Here is a 14,733-nt window from a genome sequence, read left to right on the forward strand (position 1 = left end):
AGATTTTTCTACGATTTTTAAATAATAGAAATCAGAAAAGTATAATTTGGCATATTTATCAGATGTATTATTATTTTTACCACATAAAAATTGTTATATTATGTATGAAAAGAATATAATTTACATTGTTACAATAGACGTATAATGGCGATAATGTTATGCTTATCGCTGAAGTCGTACACGCTATTAGCAAAAAGTGGTGAACAGTTTTAAACATACATATCATTTATAAATGTTAAAATATATCATGAATCACATATCGTAAGATTTTCGATATCATCAGAAGACTCAAAATATAATTTTCTTTATCTAATATCGGTAATATAAATTTTTGTTTTGTTAATTTTTTGAACCGAATTATCATATATGTTACAAATAAAAAGTTATAAAATTGATTTCAAAATAGTATATAGCTATAGTCAAATAGAATTTATAAAATATTGCGATTAGCTCACCAGTACGTTGTGTTATTTACAATAAATTTTACAATAAATTTTACAAAGCAATTGATATCGATTGCCACCGGATCTTACCACATATATTTACATACGAAAACCCAATAAAATAACATAATAATGTGATATTAAATTTATAATATATAAGATATAAAGTATAGAGATTACTGTAAATATAAATTTAAGCGAATCGAATCTATTCATGTACAACCACGAGTTTATTTGTTCGATGTTTTAGACAAATGAATTCATGCAGATGAATTATGTCTTCGTGATCGTTTGTCGTTTACATTACCGAGGATCAATACTCACTTCTTGGTAAGATGCGTGATAACCCATCGATATTGCAGTTAATAGTTTATCATCACAATCGACAATGAAGATTTCTACTATTACAACTAAAAAATATAACGACCGAATATCTGTTATAATTCTGAGTGAAATCGAAGGACGATAAAATATAATGAGACACAAAACGAAGAGAATATTATTTTTCATGTAACTTGGATATTATTCTTTATTAAAAAGAAAATATATATATATATATATATATATGCAAGAAAAAAAAACGAAAATAATATTCCAAAGAAATAAAAAAGAAAGTATAAAGTTCCAAATTTGAGGACAATCGATAGATTTCGATCGGCCCACGTGTCTATACCAGCGGATAAGAGTATAAACAAAGTAGGGTTACTCTCGCTCTCACAGGTTCGATTATTGGTGCCGGAAGGTTTTCTAGTCGTCAACGGCAATAGACGGCGGCGTTTTCTCTGGAAAGGCGAAAGTGCGAATAGCAAGAAGCAAAAGACGAAGAAGAAGAAAAGTCGTTGAAAGTCGGGGAGGACGGAGGAGAATGCTCGTCGTCGGCCGAGGTCGAAACGATCGCCGTGAGCGATAGTCGTTGCGAATAGACGCGAGAAGGATGGCCGATCGTGATGAAGAGCAGGTAGAGGAAGAAGAGGAGAAGGAGGAGAACAAGATGGTGATGAGGAGGTACGAGAGGCACGAGAAGAAGGAGAGGAAGGAAAAAAAGGAGCCAAAGGAGACCGACGAGTCTACCGACGAGAATCTCAGGATATTCGAGACTCTTTGCATCTCGTCCCCTCGCAAGGTCTACGCATCTCAAAACACGATTCATACACTCTATCGCACCAACTTGAATATTGTTCAAGCGCACCTTACTTTCTTTCTCTCATTTTTTCTCTCTCTCTCTCTTTCTCTCTCTCTCTCTCTCTCTCTCTCTCTATATATATATATATATATATATATATATATATATATATATATATATATATATCTTTCTTATATTAAGATATTGCAAAAGAAAATGATTATTTAAGTTTCTTCTTTTTTTAATTTCAATGTAAAATTATTATTATTTTGAAGATATAAAATCTTTATCAATAAAATATAAAAATCGAGCGTATCATCGAGAAAGTAGTTTACGTTTATCGAATTTTAAGTTTTGTTATTAAGCTCCATCGAAAATTTCTTCGTGGTTTGATTGAAAAGTTTGTTTTCCTCTTCGTCGTCTATCATAAAAGCGCGTCAGCCCGTCAAAACCTTTTGGAATTTCATCGTTGTCGGATTTACGAGTGGTTCATTTAATTGATGCGTCGAATCGTAATTTCATAATTTCGTCACGTGTAAGTGTCGTTATTGCGACCCTTACACATCGAAACGGTGCTCGCTCTTTTTATTCCCACTTTAATCCTACCTTTCGCTCTCTCTCTCTCTCTCTTTCTATTTCTCTTTCTCTTATTCACTTCAATGTGAGGTGCACGAGGTACCCGGCGAAGTGCAAATGTATTGAGTTGCATGCGAATAAGGGTTGCGTTGCCATAGCGTTACACAGAATCGATTTTAGCAGTTCCACTGAAGGTCCGTGTGTACGCGCCTTTTCGATCCTCCCCACGTGAACGGAGCTTCAATTTATTTATTCTTTCGAGAACCTCCGGTTTCATTAAAATTATCTCCCATTCCTATTTCATCGTTCATTCTTTAATCCATATTAGTATCAACAACGAATAATAAACGATTTTATTCAAGTTTCCTCATCGTTTCGTTCTGTATTCAAAACGAACGAATCGAATTTTTGTATGTCAACTCACGTAAATTTATTAAAATTATATGAGTAACGATATGAAAATTTTTTTTATAAATGGATAATATATAAAGAAAATTTTATCTTCCTTTGAATTTTTATAGATTTGTATGAAATACGTACATATACACATGTATATATGTGTGTACATTTGTAAATATGGATATATGTAAGTATATCGATGATATAATAGTTCGAATTTCATTCGGAAATGTTCCTTCCAAATTTTGAAATTGTCGATAATATATCGATAATCGACATATTATCTATTATGTAATAACCCCCTTCTGATAGTAATCGTAAATGATGTTATAAATGCATTCACCTCGTACTTTCTATGATCGTTTTCGTATAAATATACGTGCAATACGTGCTAATAGGCATATTTCTAAACAAATTTGTAAGAATACTTAAGTAAGTTCCTTTCACTTTTGTTCTCAAAAAAAGAGAATTTCTATTTTTGGTAATCTTGAATTAAACGCTATAAAATATATTACATTATATAAGAAAAAACAAAATAAATAAATGTCATTCTTAATTACAAAATTACTTTATCTTTTGACAATATTTTGACATAATTTATATTTGTTAACTTTTAGTTTATATAATCAAACCATATATATATATATATATATATATATATATATATACTCTATATAAATATACTATATACCTACATAAGTATATTATACTATATAAAAAAAAAGTAAAAAATAAAAGTAATTAATTTTTAATTAAAAATAAAAATAACTACTCTTTTATTTTTCTCTTTTTACCTTACGCAAGATGTTAATTTCGTGGTTTCCTTTTTGGTTGTACATCATACCGATAGAGTTCAAGAGAGTATATCTTCCATCGTGTACATCTTATCGTTGATATCAGCGCGTATTCAGAGTCGGGTCGTAGTGACTTTTCGTGTGGAGTATAGAACGACAGTCACATCACCTTTGCTATCCTTAGTAGACAAGAATACATCTACCGATTCGCTAAGGTTCTTCCGTTTCTTCGCATACATATAGAACAAGAACTACGAACTTTCGTAGAAATTGGCACGAATCGCTTGAAGTTCAACTATTCAGTCCTTTCGAGAATAAAAACGACGACTATTGCTCATTCGTTCTATTTAAAGTTTGTCAAGAAAATGTGAATTCGATGATAAGAAGTATTCCATTATAAGTTTATTTAAAAAAAGATAAGACAAATTTTTTCTATATATATATATATATATATATATATATATATATATACTTTTTATTTACAAATAATTAATTAATAATATACATATATATACATTAATATAAATAAATACTTCATTGCTTTTTTTTTTTATTCATATGCTTAAGACGCCCAATATAATAAAAGGTACCAATATAATTAAATGTGATTGATGAAACGAAAAAGATTTTTAAGAGAATATTTCTCTTTTAATATTTTTATGAAATAATAATATTTCGTTGTATTTGTATTAACGTGTTACGAAAATAGTCTTCTTGAATGAGTCGCGAATTCAAAAAGGTGATTGTTAATGCGTAAGCATTAGTGTCTAAGAAAGATGAAATGCAATTACTTTTCCTTCCAGTTATTCTATTAAATGAGAAAATATGTTTCAATGGTCGTTGATGGTGTGCGAATAAGATAATCCACATAGTAGAAACAGTGATTTTCACTCGGCATTTATGAAGGAGTAGGAGATAAAGGAGAATACGGCCTTCTTCCGCCAAGTAAACTAATTTTTTACTCTTAACGATCAACTTCCCAGATGTAGTAATAAATCATTTTAATAAAATCCTCTACAGTAGGAGAGAATTACGATTTATGAATTTATACAATATCTTTCTTTCTCTTACTTTCCATCCCTCTCTCTCTCTCTCTCTCTCTCTCTCTCTTTCTTTCTCTCTTTCTTTATCTATTTTATCTATCCTATAGAAAAATTGTGATTATTTAGCTCTAATTTAACATTGTAGAAAGTATTAGTCTTTATAAATGACAAATTAGGATTAATATTTTTTAAGAAAAATGAAAATTCTACGAAAAATTTATCGGAGATATCTAAACGATTATATGTAATGTAAAAAGTTAAATGTAGAAAGTTGGAATCGATTTAATTGATTTGTCTTGTTATATGTATTATATTTTCATAAATATTATATTCTATATTATCTTTATATATCCGTTTTAATTTCATTTTTATATGAATTCATATTTTATAATATATATTCATTTTTATTCAATTTTTAAATACATTAATATTATATTTATATATATGTTTTAATTTAGATTTTGAATATAACGATATATTGTATTTTTTTTCACAAAGCTCACGTTCATTTCCGTTCGTCCGTTTCGATTCTTTAAAGTCTGCGAAGCAGGAATGTGAGAGAAATAAAAGAAGGAAAAGGAAGAAGGTATAAGAATCCCTTTCTTCGTTTATAGTTGGACACAGGGGATGCGATGACTCACGACTTGACGACTACATTGAGGAGCGAGCTGGCAGCTCTCGAATACAAGCGAGACAGGCTGATGTTCGAGGTAAAACGATTTCCGTACGGTTCCGACGGCTAAATCGGTCGGATTATTAATTTAACGGCTTTTCCTTCTTAGCTGCAGGATATGAAAAACACCGTCAGATCAAGGGACCAAAGGGTCGTAGAACTTCAGGTAGAAGCTGATCAGTTAAGGGAACAAGCTGCCAGACAGAATTCTATCGTTTCCAGTCTAAAGAAACGCATACAGGCGAGATATTTATTTTCTTTTTAATATATCTACGTTTTTATTATATATAATATATATATATATATATATATATATATATATATATATATTTAATACTATATATATAAATCTGATTTTGTTTGAAAATGATGATTTTTGATTAAGATTCATTTTACTCTTTTTTTCTTTTATTTACTTTATACATATATACTTTATAAATATTTTCTACATTTTTATTAATCTACAGGAATTGGAAGAGCGAGAGAGAAATCTTTATGCGAGTCAAGGAAGGAACGAGATCACGATACAAGGTCTACAACGAGATGTCAAATATCACGAAGAGAAGGTCAGGGAATACGAGAGGAAGATTCGACAGCTTGAGCATAATTTCTCCGAGGAGATACAATTAAAAGAACGAGCGAGATTAAATCTTCAGGTATTTTATTTTTTCTTATATAAATTTATTAAATAGAAAAGTTTTGTTGAAATATGTTTCGTAAATAACAATATTATAATGAGAAATTCTAAACGTATTTCTTATTTTATTTTCAAAAGTGGGTAATTATTTTAAAGATAATTTGTTTAATTATCTTAATCATATTTTTACAAATTATTGAACGATCAATGTACTAAAACATTCTCATTAAAATATTTGAACCTTTGGATATAAAATTTAAATGGAATTATCATTGTTTATTGAAAAATTAATTATTTGCTTCCCGAAATATTGTTGGAAAATTAACGATATTTAATTAAATCGCATTCACATTAAAAGGATTTTGTGCGGCGACTGGCACATGCACTGAACGTCGAATACTGTGAAACGGCACATCACAGTCCGGAAGTCGTTATCCACAAGGCGGAAGAATTGGTGCAAGAAGTGAATCGGTTACGGAACAGAGGCACTACAATCGAAACACAACTTAGCGATATTGAGAATGATTTTCGAAGTTGCAGGGACTCGCTAGATCGCATTACCACAGAAAAAGAACAACTCCAGAGGCAAGTGTCTACACAACTGGTCGATTTGGAACGCTTACGACAGGTATAGTTACAAGAGAAATTAAATGTGCAAAGAACAAAGTTAATTTTTATTATGATACCTATTAATTTATCAATTTTATTTATTAAATCTATTTATAAATAAATTACGTTATAATAAAATCAAGTTTGTTATAATTAAATGACATCTATTTATTTATTAATCCAACTAATAAATACAATATTTTATAATTAGAATTTTTATAGTTTTATCATTTCGGATATTTGTTGTTTTGATTCATAGATAAATGTAATTTAATTGTGTAAACTTTTTATTTATAATGACATTTATTTATAAATCAATTTTTAAAGATGATTGAAAAAATACTATAATAACTTCAATATGAAGAATCTTAGACAGAGAATGATAAATTAAGAGAAAAAATGTTGATACCAGTGTTAAAGAATATGTCATGTTTGTCAGGAGAAAGAATGTCTGGAAATGCAATACAGGGTAGCTGAAAGAGAGATGAACGATCTTAGAGATAAATTGGTGAACGCGAACAGAAATATAACGAGTGCTACAGGAAATATATCCAATCAGGAAGCAGTGATCTCCCAATTACGAGGTAAATTTTTAATGAATGCTCGTTTCGTTTACGAAATACGATTGATTTTTGTTTCTTTTTTTTTTCTTTACAGATGATTTGAAGAATCGCGAAGAAAAAGAACAACGTTTGCAAACAGAACTAAGACACTTATTGGAATCTTTAGCGATTCTATTGAGTACACCGAGTAGATTCGTGGAATCTCACGAAAATGCGATAAAAGATCGGATTAGGGAGATCCTTGCCGAAAGCAAAGATCAAGCATTGGTACTTTGCTTTTATCTGTGATGCATTATTCTGATACTTTAGAAAAGATTTTCATATGCTTTAGATATAAATTCGACTGGTATAAGTATTTTTTTATTAAAATTTTTTTGATTTTTAAATTTTCTAATTTTTAGAAACTTCAAAACCTACGAGAGAAAGTGAATGCTGCCACGGAATCTGCCAATCGTCAAAGCGAGATGCTAGAGACCAGTATGATGAAAATGCGACACCTTGAAGAAGAACGATCGAGTCTCGAAGCGAAGATACACAAATTAGATGCTGAATTAACCAGCTGTGAGCTCACCAAAGAGTCTTTGCGTAGAGACAAACAAACGGTGATCTTACAAAATGTCTTTTATTGTAAACGAAAACGTAAGAAAGAACATAGTGAATTATGTTTTTTCCACGAATTTCTTAGTTCACGACGTTTCTCGAACGATTGGGAAAAGCCATGCAAATCGAGGAAATTTCGGAGGACATCGGAATCGAACTACAAATTGAATCCTTGCTTGTAAGGGCCGAACAACTCGCCAGATTAGAAACGGATAAATTAGTGGATAAGGTGAAGGACACGATCGATAAATTTTTTATTTATTATATTTTTTTTTCTAACGACGTTTACAATATCTCTTCTTGTGTCTTCTTCTTCTATTTCAAATCCTATGCAAATTCTACTGTTCGCGTAATCCAGTACTTGTACTCCAGCTACACAACATTACCAAGGATTCGTCGTGAGAGATCCTTTCATGAGCTTCCCTCCCCAAAAGACGTAAGCCCAAACTCCAAACCAGTCGAGAAGAATATTCCTCTTTAGCGCTTTCTCGTGCTTCTCATTTTGAATTTAGCTCCTTTTTACTTCTATTTTTTTATAGTTCCATGCTATCCTGACAGAATCCTTCGGCTTTCTCGTGAAATTCGTAGAGATCCAACTCTATCCAACTTTTGCAGGCTTCGTATATAAATAGTACATTAGTTTCTCAAGTATAGTTCCGGATCGGCTTCTTTTTTTATATTTTCTCATTTTAGATAACTATCTGCACGGAATCTTTGTTTTTTAAAAGTACGCTTATAATAATATATAAAGTTCATATAAAAGATATAAAATTTACGATAAATTGATCATGATAAAATTCATAAATATAGATCATATATTTTAATTCTATGAATTTTCCATAAGATAATTTTCATCGTTTGCAATTCCATCGTACTTTAGACATTAATTATCACAATCCGTTATTTTAAGATTCATCCCTTAGAGAAAATTTTTATTTCATAAATGTTTGTACCTTCAAACGTATACGTACTTTTTATTTTGTCACTTAGACGTCTGTGGTTTATCAATTGCAACGACGCGTGAGAACCCTGCGGGAGCAACTGCAAAGACGAGATCTTCACTTGGATCTTCTGCGTAGAAAACTATCTCTTCAGGAGGACAGCGTGAGAATAAAGTCGTTGTTGCAGAGCGAGAGGGATGAGGCGAATCTCCGGTGAATGATGTTGCATCGAATACGGTGAATTAAAACAATGATAAAGAAAAACATATTATCATTTTCTTGATTTTTAGTGCGAAAAAGTTAACGAAGCAGGTCGAACGATTGCAATCACAATTGTCGGAAGAAAAATCGCGAAATCGAGAGTTGAGTGCTCAATTAACAGAAGCTGCTGATTACAAGGTATTATATATTTTAATAACGAATACATGTATACACGAGAAAGTTGTTCAAATCGTATCACGTAAAGCCTTTTTATGTTGTATTACCTATTTGGTAAAAATTTTTATACGTTAATAGATTGGACATTGTAGCTTAATGTTTAAGATACCTATCATTATATGTGCAATCTTTTACCAAGAACAAATTAATTTATTATCAGTGTTTTTATAAAGTAATGTAAAAGATACGATTTAACCAATTGGCCACCTCAATCATGTCTTCTTTTAAAAGTAATAAATTTACGTATAGAAATAATAAAAAATAATATTAAAAACGGCATTATGTATTATTACATTTGTTTTTCAATAAAAACAAAAAAATATTTAAAGATCTATTATTGTAAAAATATAAAATAATATACTGGGTATATTATTTTGTATAGGATATATCATAACACATATTATCATAACATGACAGGAGACACAAACACAATAAAAAAAGTAGGTTTAAACATATATATATATATATAAACATCCTATTTGACATTGTTTCAAAGTTATAGCCATTTTAGTTTCAATAATTCGGAAATTGTAGTTATGTAAATATTTATATCATACACTAAATAAGATCTCATATATATATTTTTAATCCATAGAATTTGTTTATCTATTACATAAATATTAGATCGACCGGAAAGTAATGTCGTTTCTGCGCATGTCGATATTTGATTGTGATTAAAAATAAAGACTTGTTAAAAATTTATTCGTTTGAATTTAATTTAAGAAAGCGACATTACTTTCCGATCCCCCTAATACATATTATATATATGTATATGTATGTATATATATGTATATATATATATATATATATATATATATATATATATATATATATTTACAGATATATTGATTATTAGATATTATTTATATTCAACAACAAGAAAAAATTGATAAGAATGACATCTGCTACAATAAGATTAAAAACAACGAATGCTTGTTTTATGTTTCCATGATACAGATAGCGGCATTAGAAAGGAGTAGGAAGATAGAGGAACTCCAGAAACGTCTCGTAGAAAGCGAGATGTTGAGAACGCGTTATACCAGAAAGCTGTCCATGTTGAAAGAACAAATGAGAACGACGTCTGAGACGGCTGAGCAAGAAAGATCTATCAACGATCATTCTTTGCAGCTTCTTAGAGATGAGCTGGCGCAGGTGAAGCAAAATCTCACCGAGGTTACTAGAAGAGAATCTCAGGTAATCACGTATACGCAACAGATTGTAATCAATGATCATAATTTTTTGATATATTCTTGTTAATATTTATTTATAATATATATATATATATATATATATATAATATAAATATTTATTCATAAAATATATATATATATATATATATAATGTAAATATTTATTCATAAAATATATATATATATATATATATATAAAATATAAATATTTAGTTATAAGAATATATATATTATATATATGTATGTATGTAAATAATTTTTATAATTTAACTTTATTATAAAATTTTGTATAAAAATAACTCTTGGACAAATTTTTATTTCTTTGAAACTTTTATCACAGGACATTTGTCAAATAAGACATTACGTATTCGGCACGCGAAGTCGAATTTATGCAATCTTGATTTATAGTGATTCCTTTACAAAACCTACTTGCATTCGACCCCTATAAGAGAATTCGAACGCGGTTCGCTTGGTGATCCGTATTTTCGAATTCGATATGTCCGTTAAAATACAGAACCTTTTGACTCTGTCATTTCACGTCGTCCGTAAAATTAGAGCTGAAACGAGACCGTAAAAGCATCCTCTTTATTTGTCAAAATTAATTCCTATACGGAGCACTTACAAAATATTCGTCACTTTTCTTGTGATATATTACGCCTAGAGAATAAACTATTTCTTTATTTTCCTGACTCATCTTTTTTCATAGGCATATGTTTGCTTTAACGCATGAGTAGTATCTGAAAATACATAAAGTAGAAGAGATCTTTCATATAAAAAAAAAGTAGAATAAAGACAAGAGAGAATAGAAACACGTATCGTGATGTCGCGATATAACATCTTATTCGTTCTCATTGATATAATTAACAATCAATTTAAATCATTTTATCTGATATAGATGATCGAATATATGAAGAACAGTGATCCTTTTGATGTTTTTGTAAGACAAGAATCTCGTTGACGATCTAGAGTTAGTAACGTTACTTCTCGAGTCAGAGGCCAAACGGACTCGTTAATTCATTGAAGCAATCTCACCGACTACGCGCAGATGACATCCATTCGCGTTATTGCTACTCGCTCTCTCGTCGGTCACATAAAGCTACTCTTCAAGAGAAGGCAAAACTTTGTCTCCTTCTTTTTCGTAACGAATACGACATCGTCGTTTGTCGATCTTCATTCGAGTCACGTTCGCATTCACCGAAGGTACTTTGAAACGACTCGCGAAACCGTCTCTTACTTTTCTTCTAGCACGTGCCAGTCACTAGTCAACGAATTACGAATTCGATGGAACTTTTCGATGGTACTTGCAAAATAATACTTCTTTTTTTTTTCTCTTGGTTCTATAAGTATGTATAAAAATTATTTTTAATGAAAAATTTTATAACGTAATATTTTAATCTCTTACATTCACATAAAGAACATTCATTTGCATATAAGTATAATAAATATATTTATTTAGATTTTAATATATCTAGATAGATTTCCTTATGATTAACCAACGTTACTCAAAATAACTTTAATCGACGGAGCGTCAAAAAAAAAGGATGCTCTGTGATCGTTCGAACGAATTAGACCCCTGTAATTTTTATCGAGACCTTTTCTTACCCTTGAACATGAATGAAAATGTTAGGTCGCAAACGTTAATCCTAACCCAGAATAGAAGAATCGATTTTCGATAGGTCCTTGGTATCTTTGATTATTTCAATTCATCCCAACGTAAAGCAATTTTCGACGATCTAACTTGTGATAGTGAATGTTCCTATAGTAGTTGTATGCATAGATATATCTATACAACAACTTGCAAATCGTTCATATCCTATTTTAGTTGCAGAGCTTCCGCGTCTCCATAGTGAAATTATTGTCGGAGCCAATCTGCACTCCCGATTACGAGATCATTACGCGACTGCAGAAAATGGTGGCAGCTCATCGCGACTTCACCATGCTCTCGCGTAGATACGACGAACCACTGGAAACGAGTCCCTCAAGGTGCACGAGGTAATCCTTGTTAAATATTAACGAGATAGGGAATAACTTTGAGAACGAGCGTGTTCTTGCCGTCCTAAGCAGGAAAATACGAAGATCGTTCTCTATACTTTCAGAGTTGGAAATATTCTATAGAAAATAAATTCTTGTATTATCTTTTCTTCCATCTTTCTTTGTACCTCGTTAATTCTATCTAAGGAGAAGAAACTTCAACGAGATTACACTGTTATAATTTCAACGAAGAAATTTTAAATTAGTAAATCATTCAATGATTTAAATTGTATATTGTTTTTATTGAAATTAAAGTAAGATCGATTTTCCATTTAAAGAATTTCATTTGGAATTCTTTATGCAGTTGCGTGTATATAATATATATAATAAATATAATAAAAATGCACACCTTTATGCTAGGTATGTATTTTTTACAATCATCAACTAAAATATTGAATTTATTAAAAAATTGTTCATAGCATTCATCAGATTCATTCGATTCATCCACCAAGGTCACCCGGTTCTCGATGTACGCGTTACGAAGACAGCGGATTTGCAGATCCACCAGATTTACATGACATCGAGGAGGATTTTAACAAGAGACCCGTAAGGAGTAGCCTACTTCCGTGACGTCGGCCAAGATTCAACGTTTGAACGGTTGTTCGTTTGAATCAATGACAACAGTCTCTGATCGTCGATCTCCGCTTCTTATTAGATTTATGTACGGACGAAACGATGCGTAAAGCGAACTGTTTATATCGTCTAAACGGACGACTTCTACGATCGTTTTCCTGAAACTTGAAAGAAAACATTTCTTGCATATGAACAATATTACTTTGCCACGATCATTGAAATGATTTATCTTTTCTAATAACAAATACCCATTACGTTATAATTTGCTGATAACATAAAATGTAAGTCAAAGATCTAATCTAAAAACATGAAGTTGAAAATTTTAACAAATGAAAGTAATCAAATGTTCATATATGTATATATATATTGTTATACATTATCTATGATTATTAATAATAATCTATGATTATTATTATTATTATTATTATTATTATTATTATTATTATTATTGTCAGAAATAATTTTGTAAACAAAATTTTTGTACGATGAATGAACCTTCACTTTTTTATTTCCAAAAATCTAATACAGCATTTCGTAATCATATTTATAATTTTTTCTGCAGTTATTAATACGACAGAGAATGAAATAATACGAGCGACTACGTATGACAAAAGAAAAGTGTTCTTCGTTGTTCGAGGTCTATCAAGATAATAATACGAGTAATTATAACTTATATAAGTTGATAACTAAGCACTTATAAATCGATAAAATTTTTCGATTCAACGACATCACAGTCGCAAGCATTGACCTTGATGGAAATCGTTCTATAACGATCTATAACGATCTTAGATATTAAATGATCTTTTTGTAGCTTTCTAATATTTTTTTCTATTATAATAATTTCTTTTTTCTGATATAATTAATGGTCAACCTCTATAATTAATTTGAAATGTAGTTTTGAACAAAAAGAATATTTTTTATTTTATAAGCATTGCTACTGTTTCAAATCTGTTCGATCCTACATCAGTATGAAATAAAAGAATAAATTGTGAAACTTGTTTCCAAGCTACTTACATCGTGTCATTTACAAACGAGTGTTTTACGAACTTTCGTCTAATATCTCCTTTCGATACCGGATTAAATACAACTCTCACTTCGAGGAATTGGTTCGCAAAAAAGGAACACTTACGGATCATTGAAAATTTTTAAAAATCATCGAACTCTTTGGTACCTGTATAAATAAAAACAAGAACAGGTTGGATCAAACCAATTTCAAAAAGTGACAATGAAATGATAATGTTGAAATTTTGTATTAAAAATCACTCCTATGACGCACAAAACACTATTCTTACAAAAAAGTTAATGTATCATTATAAAAATAAAATTATGTATCATTGTTTTCACTGATATATCCTAAAAATTGTAATGTGTATGTCTGTGTGTTTTTTTCCTTTTCTTTTTTTTTAAATTTGACATCAAAACTATAATTTTACATTAAAATCTATCATGAGAACTTATCTTCTATAAAGGAGATATTGATATGCTCGTCAATCTCAATCACGATCGGCCAACTTTACCTATTTAACTAACATACGATGCAGATCCACATTTCTTTCAAGTTGTTTCTCGTACAACCGATAATTCGAAGCTCCACTTCCAATCGACACGGTTCCAATTTTCATGCATGGTCCTATGCTGCAAATGAGCGACCATAAGCGTTGGAAAATGGATATGAACGTAACGGTATATACTCGAATATCGTAATTACTCATCAAAAATCGTCTTGGCAGAACACGGATCGTACATGTACACGTACATACACATACAACATACTTAGTCCACTCGTTGCTCATTCTTTTGTATAATGAGATAATGTTACGCTCTTTATTACACGCTCACTGTTCATCACCGTTAACAACACCGTTCGGAGGGCGGATCGTTCTTTAACGAGCCTTTAAAAGGTCTCCCTTTTTGAATACAAATACATATAAGAAAGATGGAAAATGGGGTTTCAAATGTTTCAAGCGTTTAATGTATATTTCGGATATAATTTATGAAAATACAAAACTTTTGTTAGAATTATTAATTATCTGTAGTTTAATATATAGATTTATTAAAATGCAAATTAATATATTATTACTACATTATTTTTAATATAATG

At 30.2% G+C, this 14,733-nt stretch overlaps 1 protein-coding gene across 4 annotated transcripts; it reads left to right on the forward strand.

The window, feature by feature from the left end:
- Positions 1-1,179: 1,179 nt before the first annotated feature.
- Positions 1,180-13,992, forward strand: LOC124421551 (coiled-coil domain-containing protein 170). Of its 4 annotated transcripts, XM_046956840.1 has the most exons (15): positions 1,180-1,566; positions 4,993-5,088; positions 5,161-5,292; positions 5,519-5,707; positions 6,047-6,316; positions 6,737-6,881; positions 6,955-7,127; positions 7,262-7,462; positions 7,546-7,689; positions 7,819-7,896; positions 8,451-8,614; positions 8,692-8,800; positions 9,797-10,033; positions 11,851-12,020; positions 12,479-13,992. In XM_046956840.1, the coding sequence occupies exons 1-15, from the start codon at positions 1,378-1,380 to the stop codon at positions 12,627-12,629; spliced, it is 2,448 nt and encodes an 815-aa protein (XP_046812796.1). In that variant the 5' UTR covers positions 1,180-1,377; the 3' UTR covers positions 12,630-13,992. The 4 variants fall into 4 exon arrangements, with proteins under 4 accessions (XP_046812796.1, XP_046812795.1, XP_046812798.1 ...); XM_046956839.1 differs by having other exon boundaries at positions 7,546-7,896; XM_046956842.1 differs by lacking the exon at positions 7,819-7,896.
- Positions 13,993-14,733: the final 741 nt, after the last annotated feature.

This window comes from Vespa crabro, chromosome 2, assembly GCF_910589235.1.
Source record: "Vespa crabro chromosome 2, iyVesCrab1.2, whole genome shotgun sequence".
NCBI lineage: Eukaryota > Metazoa > Arthropoda > Insecta > Hymenoptera > Vespidae > Vespa > Vespa crabro.

Coding starts and splice junctions, on each gene's coding strand:
- LOC124421551 (XM_046956839.1), top strand. CDS start 1,378: ATGGCCGATCGTGATGAAGAGCAGGTAGAGGAAGAAGAGGAGAAGGAG. Junction 7,463..7,545: donor TGCGTAGAGACAAACAAACG/GTGATCTTACAA, acceptor CGAATTTCTTAG/TTCACGACGTTTCTCGAACG. Junction 12,021..12,478: donor AGTCCCTCAAGGTGCACGAG/GTAATCCTTGTT, acceptor AATTGTTCATAG/CATTCATCAGATTCATTCGA.